General features: G+C 44.1%; 1 protein-coding gene across 3 annotated transcripts in view; it reads right to left on the bottom strand.

Moving 5' to 3' along the window:
• The window catches only part of adam9 (ADAM metallopeptidase domain 9), a 77,182-nt gene that overhangs the window by 59,511 nt on the left and 2,671 nt on the right, over positions 1 to 15,000 (bottom strand). For 2 of the 3 annotated variants that reach the window (XM_063195344.1, XM_063195346.1), the window contains exon 2: positions 8,556 to 8,659. In XM_063195344.1, the coding sequence (XP_063051414.1) occupies positions 8,556 to 8,659 (104 nt within the window). The remainder of the gene's footprint in view (positions 1 to 8,555; positions 8,660 to 15,000) is intronic. The other variant, XM_063195345.1, reaches the window with a different exon arrangement.

The raw sequence follows: 15,000 nt of genomic DNA, 5'->3' as shown, positions 1-15,000 counted from the left end.
CAAAACAACATTTAATGTATATCAGCTGTGGTCACCACCACCCTGACATCTCACTGCACTCGGCGACAATAAAGTACTTCAACTTTAATTCAGTTAAATGCAATGACACAGAGGTGACATGAAGTGAGAAGCAGTGTGTTTGTTTGAAAGGCACACAGGTGGCTGGAAGCTCAAGGTTGCAGGTTTGTTGAGTGCTCTTGGATATCGGGGATCAGTTCATGTAGAGAGAAGAGTTCATCCAGGCACTCCAAAATAAGGTGTCCAAACGGGAAGTTACATTAAAAAGCCTTTAATGGTACTGGGCTGGGGTTACATTAAAAAGCCGACATGTTTCGACCTCACCAGGTCTTCATCAGGGCTAGGTTCGGGTTTGTTTGTTTGTTTGTACCCTGCTGTTGTGGCATGCTGCTGGGGTGCCCGCCCTCACCCTGGGCACGGGGGCTAGAGGCAGTGCCCTCTCACACACCCCCTCAAACTCACTCTTTATGTCACTGACTGGGCATCCACTGCCAACCAGATGGTTCTGGAGGCTTTATTTTTGGATCACCGCTGGAGAGTGTGACAGAGGTGAGGAATATGGTGGGGGGGCAGAGAGACAACAGACAGAAAGACCAAGAGAAAAAATGGTTCGCACGGGGGTTGCAGTGAGAGAGAGAGAGAGAGAGAGAGAGAGAGAGAGAGAGAGAGAGAGAGAGAGAGAGAGAGAGAGAGAGAGAGAGAGAAATGACATTCGTGAAAGCAGGATATCAATTATGGAAGTTGCGGAGACAGAAATTCTTGCTGCAACAGCCAAAAATAAACTGCGAAAAACTTGAACTTCATAGACATACTATTTTAGTGACAAAGGGGAGTTTTCCCTCCTCAAAATAGTCGTCACTAATGCGTGCAGATTGATATATACTGCATGTAGTAGAAGAGCAAGCTACTGCTCACCTTGAATTAGTTTTGATTCCAGTTAATGTTGTGTGATTTTTGTTTGTGATCAAATTCAACCCTGTACACTAGGGCTGTAACGATACTCTTAACTCACCATTTGGTTAATGTCACTATTTTTGACCTACGGTTCGATACACACCACAATTTTCAACTGATAGTTTATAGGTAGAATAGCTCACAAGAGGCTACTCATTTTTTTTTGATCATGATGATTTGAAGCTTGGAAGCACTATCACATCAAATCACAAGTTTTTTTTCTGGACTGAAGGGTAACAGAACTTTGAAAGGGCGTGTCACGATACTGCCTTCTTGCACCGCAGTACCGTATCGTGACACTGTATGTCATGATTTCAGCCATTAAGACTCAAACTCAGACTCCCGAGAATCCAGGTGGACAAATGCTGAGGCACTCAAGGTTGCAATTTTCACTTCTTTTATTTTTTATCAGACTCCGAGAGGTTCAATGCAGTATCGTTACAGCCCTACTGCGCACACACATTTCATTGACGCTTGCTTTGGTCACTGTGTGTATTTAGGAGCTGGGCCTATTTTTGTCAGAGCCGCTCAATAAAATCCATCATCATGAATGTACTGTAGGGAGTCCAACACTGTTCACTTGACAGCTGCTGCTGCTGCTGCTGCTCTGCGTGTGTATGTGTGTATGTGTGTGTGCCCCCGTCCCTTCCCTATCTCCCTCTCCCCACTCACTTCCTGTCATAACCTTCACTATCCTATCAAATAAAGGCAAAAAGACAAACAAATATATATATATATACACGTGAAAAAAAAATAAAAAAATATATATATATATATATATAAAATCGTCTCCATGTCTCACTGCAATCAAACATCTTGGACGCATGGAAACACATGCGCGCACACACACAGTCCTGAGTCACCCTCGGCTAAAGAGTGAGAGATATGATCCTCCTCTTGGCCACTGAGAGCCAGGTTAGGAGGTAAGGCACAAAGAGGAACCTCTATTCAGAAACTGGAAACAGGGAGGAAAAAAACAGATAAGAAAATACCAGATAAACAGACAAGAAGTGACAGCAAGACAGGGAGAGATACAGAGGGATTTGGAAAGACAGAGCACAGAGGAGAGGTAAAAAAGACAGAAGAAAAAGAAAAAAGAGAGAAGAAAAAATAAAAAAGAAAGAACATTCAAGAAAAAGAGAGATGATTGAAAGTGAGAGCGAGGGATAGAGAGGGAGAATGAAAGACAGAGGACAGAGGAGAGGGAAAAGAGAGAGAGAGAGAGAGAGAGAGAGAGAGAGAGAGAGAGAGAGAGAGAGAGAGAGAGAGAGAGAGAGAGAGAGAGAGAGAGAGAGAGAGAGAGAAAGATACAGAAGACAAATTAAGAAGAAAGGGAATATAAGTGCATCCTTTTCTCACTTCTGAGACACACTTCCTGTCACCATTACGGTCACTGTGCACATTGTCATGTGCCATGTTTTCCCTTTGTTCCACTGTCTACTGTGGAGACCACCTAAGGGCTCTAAATTAACTTTCTTCATCACCAGTAGATAACAGTAGATGTTAATCTTACTAGCCAAACACACACTCACTAATGGGTCAAAGTGGCTAGTAAGTTGGTCTTTTCTACCAGCCAAACTCAAATTTCACCAGCATTTGGCCGGTTGGCTGGTGTTAATTTAAAGCCCTGCTTCCCGCCTGCTTGCATGCCTGCCGCCACCGCCTTCTCCTCTCTTCTCTTCTCTTCTCTTCTGTTGAGCAAGTCCACACTTGTATGACGTCCCAAAAGGAAGGACGGGAAAGTAGGAGCCGGTACGGTGCAGAGGGAGGTGTGTGCGTGTGTGTGTGTGTGTGTGTGTGTGTGTGTGTGTGTGTGTGTGTGTGTGTGTGTCCTAGGTGCATTCGAGGGATAAGCTGCATTCCAGAACGTAAGAGAGAGCCATAGCTTAGCTTGCAGACCTGGGGGAAGTCCAGTAAGTAACAGTGGCATTCCATTCCGGAACGTAAGGAACAATCTGTAGCCGGCGGCAATAAACAACCGGGGGCCAAAGGTTCCAGAATGACGCGGCAACAAATAAATGAAAACACACAGTGACGGCAAACTGTTCCTGGGCCCCCCGACAAAGATTAAAGCTTTTATGAATGAAGAGGCGTGTGGTAAGAAAGTAAAAGTTGCAACATGTTCCTTGGAATTTAGGTAACCTATTAAACAAAGCTGCTTCATCAGACAAAAAAAATCAGGCCAACTACCGAATCCCAGAAACAGGGTGAGGGGACCAGAAAATCCCAAGACGACTTTGAATGCCTTTAGTCCGGAAATATCTACTTCTGAGAACTTCCAGTTTACACACTGACTCACTAGTCAAACGCAACAACTCTCTGTCTGAGTGGGTCTGTCAGTAGCCATGTCAATGGAACTGAACCCAGAGACTCTATGAAGAAAAGGAAGTAGAGTAGCATTGAGTAAAGTAAAGTAAAGCAGACTAGAGTAGGGTAGAGTAGAGTAATTAATTCCACAGAGAACTGTCAAGCTGCAAACACATCATGAATATAATACACATTGGAAGGATGCAAATTAATGATTAATTCATTAATTGTTAGTTGTTTGACCTTATCGATCGACTTACGATTAATTGAAAAGAAGCGTTTTTCCTCCCCAATCTCAATGCCCCCCCCCCCCCCCCCAAAAAAAAAACCCTGATTAAATTTAACCCTGACTTAAAATGCAACACTCATTCAACAGAACTGCAACAACACAAGATTCAAAATCAAACAGCGCTTCGTTCAAAATTAAATGCTACATCTTTGCAAATGCCATGCATATTTTTGCAAGTGGAATACCACAACCTCCCACCTGGAGAGAAATAGGTTATGGTCTCTAGAATGTGGGTTTGATATACGTAGTTTGTGGTCTCAATTTCTTGTAAATCTACAAAACAAACCTGCAGTGGGTAGAGGGGTACATGCAGATATGAAAAACCATAACAGTGCTTAGTGTCAGGTGAGTGTCAGAGTCTGTCTCTGTTGGTTAGCCGCAACCTACACCCTCTGATTCTTTCTGAGTTTCCAGTCTGTGAAAACCCCTACACATGTTAGTTTCAGACTCATTCTCACATCTCTTCAAATCTCAAGAAGACAGTCAGGGCCGTAACCAGACATTTTCAAATACCGAGATCAAATACTGCGTGCTGTACCGCATATTATACATTTAGAAAGCTCCAAACACAAACTGTCAAGTTTGTTTTCATTAATCACTGCATTGAGGATAATGGGGGTGGCGTATACATACAGACTGAATTTATCATTGTTGATCTATCGATTTTCATCATAGATACATTTTACCTTCCTGAAAAAAAAATACAGAGGACATGACCTCTGGGTCCTCAATGGTAGTTACGGTCATGAAGACAGTCTCTCGTATGAAGAGTTTCAAGAGCTGTCTGAAGACTCCCAGGTAGAGAGTTGCGAGTGGGAGAACAGTATCAAGTGTCAAGTGAGGCCAACATCCGGGTAAATGTAAGAGGGTTAAGTAATGGAGAGAGGATTTCTTTGAGGCTTCATTCAGCACGCTCTATTTCAATGATACAGTAGTCAGCAGGGCTGTAGTCAAGTCCAAGTCCAAAAAGATTAGCGTCCAAATCAAGTCTGAGTCACATGCCGGTCAGTGTTAATCAATGAAAATGATGAATGACAATAACATGAATGTTTGAAGGAAAATTATATGCCATGCATCATGTGAATATACCACTGGAATATTATTAGATGAAAGCTCCACTTCACAATAAATGATGGCCAGTGCTCAAGATAAAGACTCGAGAGAGTCCAAAAGCGCTATTTGGCAAGATCAAAGTCCGAGTCCAAGACAAGTCCAAGTTCAACCCCTTTGAGAGTCCAAGTCAAGTCCAAGTCAATAGAAAAACGGACTTGACCCAGAGACTCAAGTCCGATTCCGGACTCGGGTACTATAGCCCTGGTAGCCAGTCATTCAGCGTGCCCTAGATGGCTCCATCTCTCACGTTCTGTTTGTTTCTCTTTCGGTGTCTCTCACTGACTCCGTTGATCTGTCTGTTTGGCTCTCTCTGTCTCTGCCGCTGCCTATCTCAGCCGCTGCCCATCTCTGCCGCTGCCTATCTCAATTTCTGTGTCTCTCAATTCAATTAAATTCATTTCAAGGTAGCTTTTTCGGTTAGCTTGCACATCATTGCCAACACTTACAGAGAACTGAAAACAGATATAACTCTCTCTTCATCTCTGTCTCTCTCTCTCTCTCTCTCCATCCTGTGTTATGGCCCCGGCCCTCTCATGTGAGAGGATGCCGCTCCTGCTGGTCCTTAGATAAGAGGCCAGAGTGCCCTTTCCTGGCAGTGGTGCCCATTCTTCATTCTCCATAGCCGATTCCCCATTCCCAGCACCCCACCCCCCAGCATGGGTGGCCTCAGGGTGGGAGTGTGGTCAACAGAGCCTGGTGGCTGGGAGGTAGGGGTGGGGATGAGGAGTGGGGTGGAAGAGGGCAGATAAGGACGGCAGGGGAAACACTTAAGTGGAGGTCATGTGGCAACCAGGAAAAAGGGTGGAGGGGAGGATGGCAACATAGACAGAGAGAGAGAGACAGAGAGAGAGAGAGAGAGAGAGAGAGAGAGAGAGAGAGAGAGAGAGAGAGAGAGAGAGAGTCAGAGAGGGAGAGAGTCAGAGAGAGAGAGAGAGTCAGAGATTGATAGAGGGGACAGAAAGAGACAGAAACAACAACAGATTTACGGAGTGAATATATCACAAGAAGAAAGACTGACTGAGACAGAGAGATAAAAAGCGAAAGCAAAAACAGCAGGAGAAAGACGGTGTGAAAGCGAGAGAGATCACAAGAGACAGGCCAGAGGAAGGTGTGGCTACTCCAGGGGAAAAGCTGTTGAGATCGTTAATGATAAAGAGGAGCTGTCCTCAAGTTGACCTGTTCACAGATGGCTTCAATTCCAGATTAAGATTGGCGTTCAGAGAATTTGTACTCTCCAGTGGTGCATTTCTCGAAAGCATAGTTGCTAACTACGGTAGCTACTTTTTTGGTTGCAATGCAATTCCCATTGGCAACTAACCAAGTTACTAACTGCTAACAACTACGCTTTTGAGAAATGTACTCTCCAGATCACCAGACAAGAGAGCGGGATATGCTATTTTTCTCAAATTCATGACTTCTGTCCCATTATTATCACTTCCTCTCGTTTTTCCCCCAACGCTCACTTTTGCGTGCAAGTACACTTGGTGTGTCTCAATACTTTGGAGATTAAGGGGAAGTGGTTAAAACATCTCCAAACTTCCCCTTCAGTGGAAGTGAGGGTGGGACCCCCACTACGAACAGATTGGAAGATGTAACAAAGTGAAACGTGATCGAACGTGTGAGTGGGTTGAAATTGGACGCAGCAGAGTAGCCAACTACAACGTAATTGCACATCAAATGTTGGACTTTAAAGGACCAGTTCAGTCAATTTCAATATGCTGTTGTATTGCTCACGCTACCCTTGACTTGTCAGTACCCGGTGATGCCACATTTTTCGGCTAAGCTCTTTCCGAGATATGAGCTATTCTAATGGGGGCAGCTTTTGTTTACATTTTTTTTTTATTAACATAGGCCTTCTTCAAATATTTTCCCATAAGGTACCACTGTTTGCTAGTTGTCTACTGATGTTGTATAACCTTTCGGATGTTTTTGGGAATAAATAAAAATGTTTTTATGAAATGTAAACAAAGAGCTGCCCCCATTACAATGACCAAGATCTCGGAAAAGGCTGAAGAAGAAGAAAAAAAATACGTCAGGTACTGACAAGTCCAGGGTAGTGTGAGCATTACAACTGCATGTTGAAATTGACCAAACTGGTCCTTTAACCCAGTAAGACATGGCCCCTGTTATAAATGAGCTGTTACCAGAATGGCAATGTCCAAGTCCTAATATACAGTATCTCTGAAGGCCCTGTGCACTGTCAGAATGGTGTAGTACTATGGTAGTAATGTATTTTCAGTGACTATTACAGCGTTGTAACTTCTAATGGTGGAACGGTGCGTGTTAAAGGACTGCAGTGTGGTGTCTCTATTGTCGACACAACACGGTTATTGCCATGGAAATCCACAGTATCATTTCCTGCGGCTACTTCAAATAGAGATCGAAAAGGGTGTGTTTGTCTAAGCACGGCCCTCACCCTCACATGTACCCGTACAGAACAAAAGAGGAAGCCAAACATCTGAGCAAAGGTCTGTCTGTCAACAGGTCTGTCTGGGTGACCAAGCAGCACTCTCCTCTGCCGCAGCTAACGCTAAAGGGAGGGGGTGGAAACTGTGACAGTCGGCCACAGACAGCGAAACACACAAACTGGCAGCACACACTGGTGTTCTTCCGTCATCTCTTCATGTGCACACAGTAAAGGCTGTAGTGTTAATTCAACACTTAGAGAGCACATTAAACACTGTAAATGTTAAATTGAACCTCTCAAAGAAGTGAAATCTAACTGCGAATTGCACTGTGGTCTAAAATTAGTGCCTGCTTGAACATGAATAGGCCCTGTTCATCCATAAAAACAGACTTGTTTTTAACATCTTCTGAACACAGACACATGAAGATTAAGCATATTTCTTTTCAAACGGCCTACAAAATGCAGATTTGATCTGATTTGAGTCCACTGGATATACCTGTACATATGTAATTGGATCTACAGACGAATCAATAAACAAACCATGAACTCATTTTTAAAAGGCTCATTATATATAAACATTGGGCAAGGAGACTGATCTAGGCTGATACAGACCAAAAATCACCAATACCCTGGGCAACAAGCCCAAACCAACAACTGCAATGAATGGATTTATATTGTATCGTAAATAGCAATGGGAAATTAACTGAATTTATATACTGTAGCACTTTTCCATTCATTTCAGCACTCAAAGCTCTTTACAATGAAAGCCGTCCATTCACCCACTCACGTTCACACACTGGTGGAAAACCACGCTGCAAAGATTGCATCAGGAGCAGTTTGGAGTTCACCTAGTAAGACACGGCCCGTTATAACCGCAGAAATACACCAGCGGCGATCTGAGCGAGGCGAGCGACGGAGTAATTGACTTTGTATTGAGTCGCGCGACAAAAGTGATTCTGGAGACTAGAGCTATTTGCGCGACGAGCGCGACAGTTTGAAGTTGAAATCTTTTCAACTTTCTATGATGCGGTTCGGTGACAAGCCGCGACAGCCAATGACTGTATAGAGGTCAGTGACCACAGCCAATGGGAATGCTTGAATGCTTTGCCTTCTGCCTGTAACTGACATACTCTAGTCTCCCCAATCGCTCGTATCGCTTGCTGCTGCACTCTGTCGCTTGAATCGCATCACGCCTGGTCTATTCGCGCGGTAAATTAGCTGTCACCTGAATGGCAATGACCAATATATTACTTAATGGCCTGTGTAATGCCAAAGTGGGGTAGTACATTGGTAGTTAAGTCTTTTCAGACTTGACTACAGCGTTCAACTGATGGAGCGGTGCATGTAAAGGGACTACGAATCGTGTTCAAGGACACTTGCTGGGCTCAAACCTGCCAGCAAAGCCAACCCGGCCCATTGATTTCTTGAGTAGTTTAGGATGTTACTGTAGAAGGAAGGACAGTTTACCTTTTCTTTTCCCTGGTCATCTAGGTCTCTCCTCTGTCTGCTGATGCGTCTGGGCACAGTGACCTCATAGGCAGAGAGGCGGGAGGTCTGCTCAGAGGCTGTACCTACAAGGAAGCAGAAGACAAGAGAGAGGAACATCAGAGTTGTGGGAGTTATAGGCTGGTAATACTACGGTACGTTGTATTGCATTTTTATAGAAAACACATTGAATATTTAGTCAGTGACATTTTCCAGAAAATAACAACAAAGGGAAGGCAGCGGGAAATAAGTCAAAATAAAAATAAAAAGTTTCCCAGGAAAAAGGAAGGGTTGACAGGTATGCAGACATAACACAATAGGAGTGGTTAAGGAGTTAGGATTGAGATTGCAAGTTCAAATCCCACCCATACCAGTCCCTAGCACATGCCATGGCTGAGGTGGCCTTGAGCAAGGCATTTAACCCTACACTGCTCCAGGGACTGTAACCAATACCATGCAATTAAAATAACTGTGCGTCATTTTGGATTTAAGCGTCAGCTAAGTGAATGCCATGTAATGTAATATGCCCATCCCCCCCCCTACATTGTAGGCCTGTACAGCAATTTACTATGTCTACTACTACAACAAATGCTATCGCTAAATACATGTATGGTACATTTTATTTTAAATAGTACACATTGGAAACACAACCAGTGGCTGCAGGATAGCAAAACATACAGTCGTCATACAACCGAAACCATGTTGAAAAAATAGAAAAACGCAACTGTATTCACTCCTTCTGAAGTAGAAGGGTTCGTTTTAGGTTTACAGTATACAATAGGCTCCTCTGAACACACTGTGTGTGTGCATAGAGCATCACTGAAAGATTCCAGATAACTTGTGACTCCCAGGGTTGAGGTGCACTGATTGGCACAAGAGTGTTGTAATGCACATTACACACATGACGGCAATAACTTAATACAGCACTTCATTCCTCGGTGGTGCTGCTCAGTCGGCCGTGGATGCACCAAACAGTACAGTACTGCACTAATGACTGAGAAGCATGCATGCATGCATGCATGTGGCTGATTGAGTGTGTGCCTTGTTGATTGTGTTTGTGCCTTGGTGTGTGTGTGTGTGTGTGTGTGTGTGTGTGTGTGTGTGTGTGTGTGTGTGTGTGTGTGTGTGTGTGTGTGTGTGTGTGTGTGTGTGTGTGTGTGTGTGTGTGTGTGTTGTACATATTTGTTTATTTATCCATGCATGTATGTAGGGCACATACAGAGCAGGAAGTATGCCAAACATACTTAACTCTACTCGGAACTTCCCACAACTGTTGCAATTGTCACAAGACCTTTCCTTTCATTTGTGTCTTTCAAACTGAGGTTTTTCCTCTGAAAACGAATCGTCTTACAAACTCTGGCTTGAGAATTGAATGGCATTCTCCTTATCGTGCACAGGCTGAACATATTTATGACAGCTCTCGGCAGCATGTTCATGCAGAATTTTTATTTTGTTGTGAATTTTAATACATAAAAAATATAGTAATAATAATGCTAACAATTATAAAATTTGAAAATGTTAATGATTAATCAATAAACAGAGTCATCATTTTTCCCCACAATGAAGACAGTTTAGTCGAAAGCCCTTCCGTAACACTTCCACAACCTATGCACACAGGCACGCACATCCTCCCTCCCTCCCCTCATCCACACTAGTGGGGCCTTTGTCAATCTCTGTGAAAGTGCTGTCTATCGACTGTCTCTTCTCTCTCGGCTGACTGGGCCATGCTTACTGTGAGATAGCAGGCAAGCAGGGCACCGTGCCACTGCAGAGTTGGCATATCGTTAAGACTCATGGAGGAATGAAGCCCTCCCTCCCAATGCCTGTCCAATCCAATCCATCTATCCAATTATCCATCCTTCCTTCCATCCATCCATCCATCCATCATCCATCACTTCTCTCTTCCACCCATCCCCTTTCTCTCTCTCCCCTTCTTTCTGGTTCCCCCCCCCCCTCTCTCTCTCTCACTCTCCCTCTCCTCACTCATCTTCTCTTGTCCTGCAGTCCAACCATTAAATTATCCATCCATCATCCATCCATCATCCATCCATCTGCTATCTTCTACCCCTCCCCTCTCTCTCCTCCCTCTCTCCCTCCCTTGTCCTCTCTTGTCCAGTAGTCATCAGGCCATCAGGCTACACTCACTCACTGAGCTATTTTCCTAAAGAGGGCAAACAGTGGATGGAACAGAGCACAGAGAGTGGTAGTTTGGCAAGCTACTGACATAGACGTGTACACACACAGTCACAGTCACAGTCACACATACACTCATGTGTGCTCACACATGCTCAGACATGCACATGCACGTGCGCACGCACACACACACAGTCAAGTGCGCTCATACACGCACGCACGCACGAGCGCACGAGCGCACACACACACACACACACCAGGCCGTCCACGTCATGAGTCAGGTTCTGCAGCTTGACAGGGCAGCCTTGGGCCGTCAGCCAGATGCTGCCCACTGCTGACATTCCCTCCCTGCTGGTACTGTACACACACACACACACACGCATGCATGCTCGCACACACGCACAAATGAACACACTCACACACACAAACTCACACTCAAACACACATACAGTACATGCACACTCTCACACATTTTTTCTCTCTGTGTCACACACACACACACACACACACACACACACACACACACACACACACACACACACACACACACACACACACACACACACACACACACACACACACACACAGGCACACACACACACACACACACACACACACACACACACACACACACACACACCCTAACAGCCAACTGCCAGGTCCGCTCCCTGCCTGTGTCCTTCATCACTCAAAGCCAGTCACTTCTCCCGTCCTTCACTCTAGTGGCCAACAAGGTAGAGCCTGCCATACCTGTAGTACTATACTTAATAATAAATGTGCACCTCTCAATACACGAAGGCCTTTCTACTGTGCTGATATGAACACTTATGTACTACGAAATACCATCACTTGTATGAACAACATTCATCATCCACAACTTGTTGTCAATGACTCACAGACTGAAAATGCATTTTTAAATGCTCACAAGCTCATGTTGAGGGAGCACTGTGCAACTTTGGCCACACAGCTTTCAACTCCTCTGTGTGCCGTTTCACAGGAAGATGATGAGCAATGAATTTTCCCAGAAAGCTCCTTGGCACACAACTAGTCGAGCTGTAGGCCAGGCCTACTTACTTTCATTTTGCAATAAAATATATCGTCCCTAACGATTAGTCCCAGCAGAAAAGCAACATATTCCACTGAGGGCCTTCCGAACTAGACGGAGGCAGCATTAGTCATGGCAGGGTAATGGCTTGGATAAGCTACAGTACACACAGACAGGACAGCTTTACTACAACGTTGGGTTGGTTGGTCGGTCGACCAAACTCTTGATTCCCGGCTGACTCCCCGAGAGCTTGAGGTCAAGCGGCTCGCCAAGAGCTTTGACTGACATGGCGCCCGGCCAAGCCTGCTTTCCCCTACTCACTGTATACAGAGCGAGAGAGCGAGAGAGAGAGAGAGAGAGAGAGAGAGAGAGAGAGAGAGAGAGAGAGAGAGAAAGACAGGGAAAGGGAGAATGAGAGATTGAGGGAGAGAGAAAGGGAGCCAGCACAATCCAAACAGACACAGGGGTGTTGGGTTTCACAGCACTATTCCAAGGAGGAGGTCAGAGCCGGAGCCAGGCAACAAGAGGAAATCTCAGCTGCTCCTGAGACTGACCCACATGCTGAAATGAAACCCTCCAGCCTTTCCTCCTCAGACACTGGGACAGACTAGTACTGATAAAGAAGAAAAGTTTAAAAGTCAGCTTCAAACCAGGATTGCTTTGCTCCCACTTTTTATGTCTTGTCTGAAGAAGGGTGCTCACCCGAAACGTTACATTTTTTAAAAAAAATCCAGAAAGATATCCTGGTTTGAAGCAGACTTTTTTCCTTTTCCTCATCTGATCATTAGGTTGTCCTGCTCCCAGGTCAGACGGCTGTGCAAGCTTCAAACCATTCCAGAGACTAGTGCTGAACAAGATTCCCATTGGTACACCTGCAAGTAGATTTTGTGCACATCCCAGGTGCTAAATAAAAAGGTCTTTTTCTGTGAAAAATGCTTGCACACTCCTTTGACTTCGGTTTCAACATATTCTTTTCTTTAGTTTATTTACTCATATTGGCAGAGGGTGACGTTTTGATGCTATGGTTTTCTTCAAATTCACTATCAAACAAAAGGGGAAGGTAGCAAACAGTACTGTAACTGGGAACGGTAGAGATTGAAGATCTGTTGATGTATGTACTGTAACAGATTTTTTAAAACAATTCTGAAATACAATATTACAAACATCAAGTGCACCAATCATTCATTCCTGTCGCTAACTACGGGAGAAAATAGTTCCTGATAATCAGAAGACAAAATCAGCTTTTGTACAAAAGCAATCAAGCCTGTGATTTAATACCGAGTTAGTCACAAATACAAAACATCACTGTTTGACGGTCAGCGAAGCTATGAGTAGGCTAACACATCCATCAGAAAAGCCCCAAAGCAAACAAAAGCTATGGCTATGGCTGACTAATCCTAGAGCTGGAGCCAGTGTTTCTGTGGAAAAATGACATACAGTATTTCTCCCAACCCTCAAGTTTGTTTACAGACAAAACGGCTGAACGCCTCAGCTTGGGCACAGAATCAGCAGCGCACTATGGAGCTACAGATGATACTGACTCACACAAGGCCTCCCTGACTACCAAGTCACCTTAATAATAGATACTAGTAGACCAACAGGCTAACTTAGGCCGTGTGTATCTTTCTTAACCTATAGCAACCTTTATTGTCATAATACCATAACCATTGTTATATGTCTACCATGTACCTGTACATAAATATAAGTTTATCATAGAAACATTATGATAATGATGTGAAAGTGAAACTCTCACTGGGAAAGACCCATTGCCATTGTGACGCACAGCGCAACGAATGCACACACAAGAAATTGCATTTATGCTTCACCCGTGCAAGGGGACAGCCCAACAGGAAGTGATATGATATACAAATACATCCATCTAAGCCAGAGTTTCTCAACATGGGGCGGTACAGCCCGACCCAGGGGGGCGTTGGGGAGTTGTAGGCGGTCATTGAGAGGGAAACAGCTGAGAGAGTGCGATGCTTAGTTGCCATTGGGGTGCATTAGTCCATTTAAAAAAAAAATTCTAAGGGGGGCGTTGTCAGGCTTATGAGGTCAAGGGGACGTTGGGAGGCTTGTGATGAGGTCAAGGGGGCATATGTTCAAAAAAGGTTGAGAACCACTGGTCTAAGCAAAGCCTGTTTAGCAAAGCCGTCCAAGAATAAACATGCCATTTAGCCTTCATGAATAATTAGGATGAAACAAACCACAAATAAACTTGCTTTATGAGCGTGGTCTTGAGCCAAAGAAAGGCAAGTACAAAGAAAAACTCAAATTTACAGAGATTCAAACTGAATCAACATCTGTAATCCCATTTAGCAAATGCCCTCTGTAAAATATCCCACCAAGAAAAATCACAAGTTTCTCACAAGCACTGCACTTGCTGACGACGACAGCATTGGTCAAGGCATAACATGACATAGCTCCCTCTGCCCAGTCAGATACCACAAGAAAGTAGGGATGCAAATTATCGATTAATTCATTACTCATTAGTTGATAGCCTTATCGATCGACTTACGATTAATTGATAAGCGGCGTGTTCCCCCCCGAAATATCAATGTTTCTCGAAAAAGAAATACTAAATCTGATTTTTTAAAAATTAAATATTGAGATAAAAACACCACATTTAAGTTAATTCTATTTCAATTCTTTAAGCCAAAGGTGATTTAAATATTCCCACTATTCATACCTCCTCTTCACACACACTCTTCACATACCCATTTCACCTGGGTCTCTATTTAGTTGAATTGTCGATTAATTCTGATTTATGTTTTTTAATCGCTTAATGCATTGATCGATTAAAGTTGATTAATCGATTAATCATTTGCATCCCTACAAGAAAGGCATTCCGAGCTGAGAGATATCATTATAATTATGAACCATTGCTCTCCCATCCTCATTCATAACTGAGGTACCCTGAGCATGGTATCGTCCCGCCGCACTGCTCGGGCTGCCCCCTTGCACGGCTGAGGCATAAATGCAATTTTGTTGTGTGCTGTGTTCACTTAGGTGCTGTGGAGTGCTGTTCACAATGACAATGGGAGTTAGAGCTTCCCAATGGGGCTTTCACTTTCACTTTTGAATGATTCATGTTGAATTTTGGTGCAGCATGTTTCATTTATGGTCATAGGAAGCGTCAGTGTTTTCCACAGACCAAGTAGCATTGTATGGTGCTCCGAGCAATGACCTTGGCCAGTGAAAGTGTTTTGCGTCTACCCCCAATTGACATGCATGTGTGGCAGTTGCTCA

The sequence above is a fragment of the Engraulis encrasicolus genome, chromosome 3, assembly GCF_034702125.1.
Source record: "Engraulis encrasicolus isolate BLACKSEA-1 chromosome 3, IST_EnEncr_1.0, whole genome shotgun sequence".
NCBI classification, from domain to species: Eukaryota; Metazoa; Chordata; class Actinopteri; order Clupeiformes; family Engraulidae; genus Engraulis; species Engraulis encrasicolus.
This window is presented reverse-complemented; position numbering and strand designations above follow the sequence as displayed.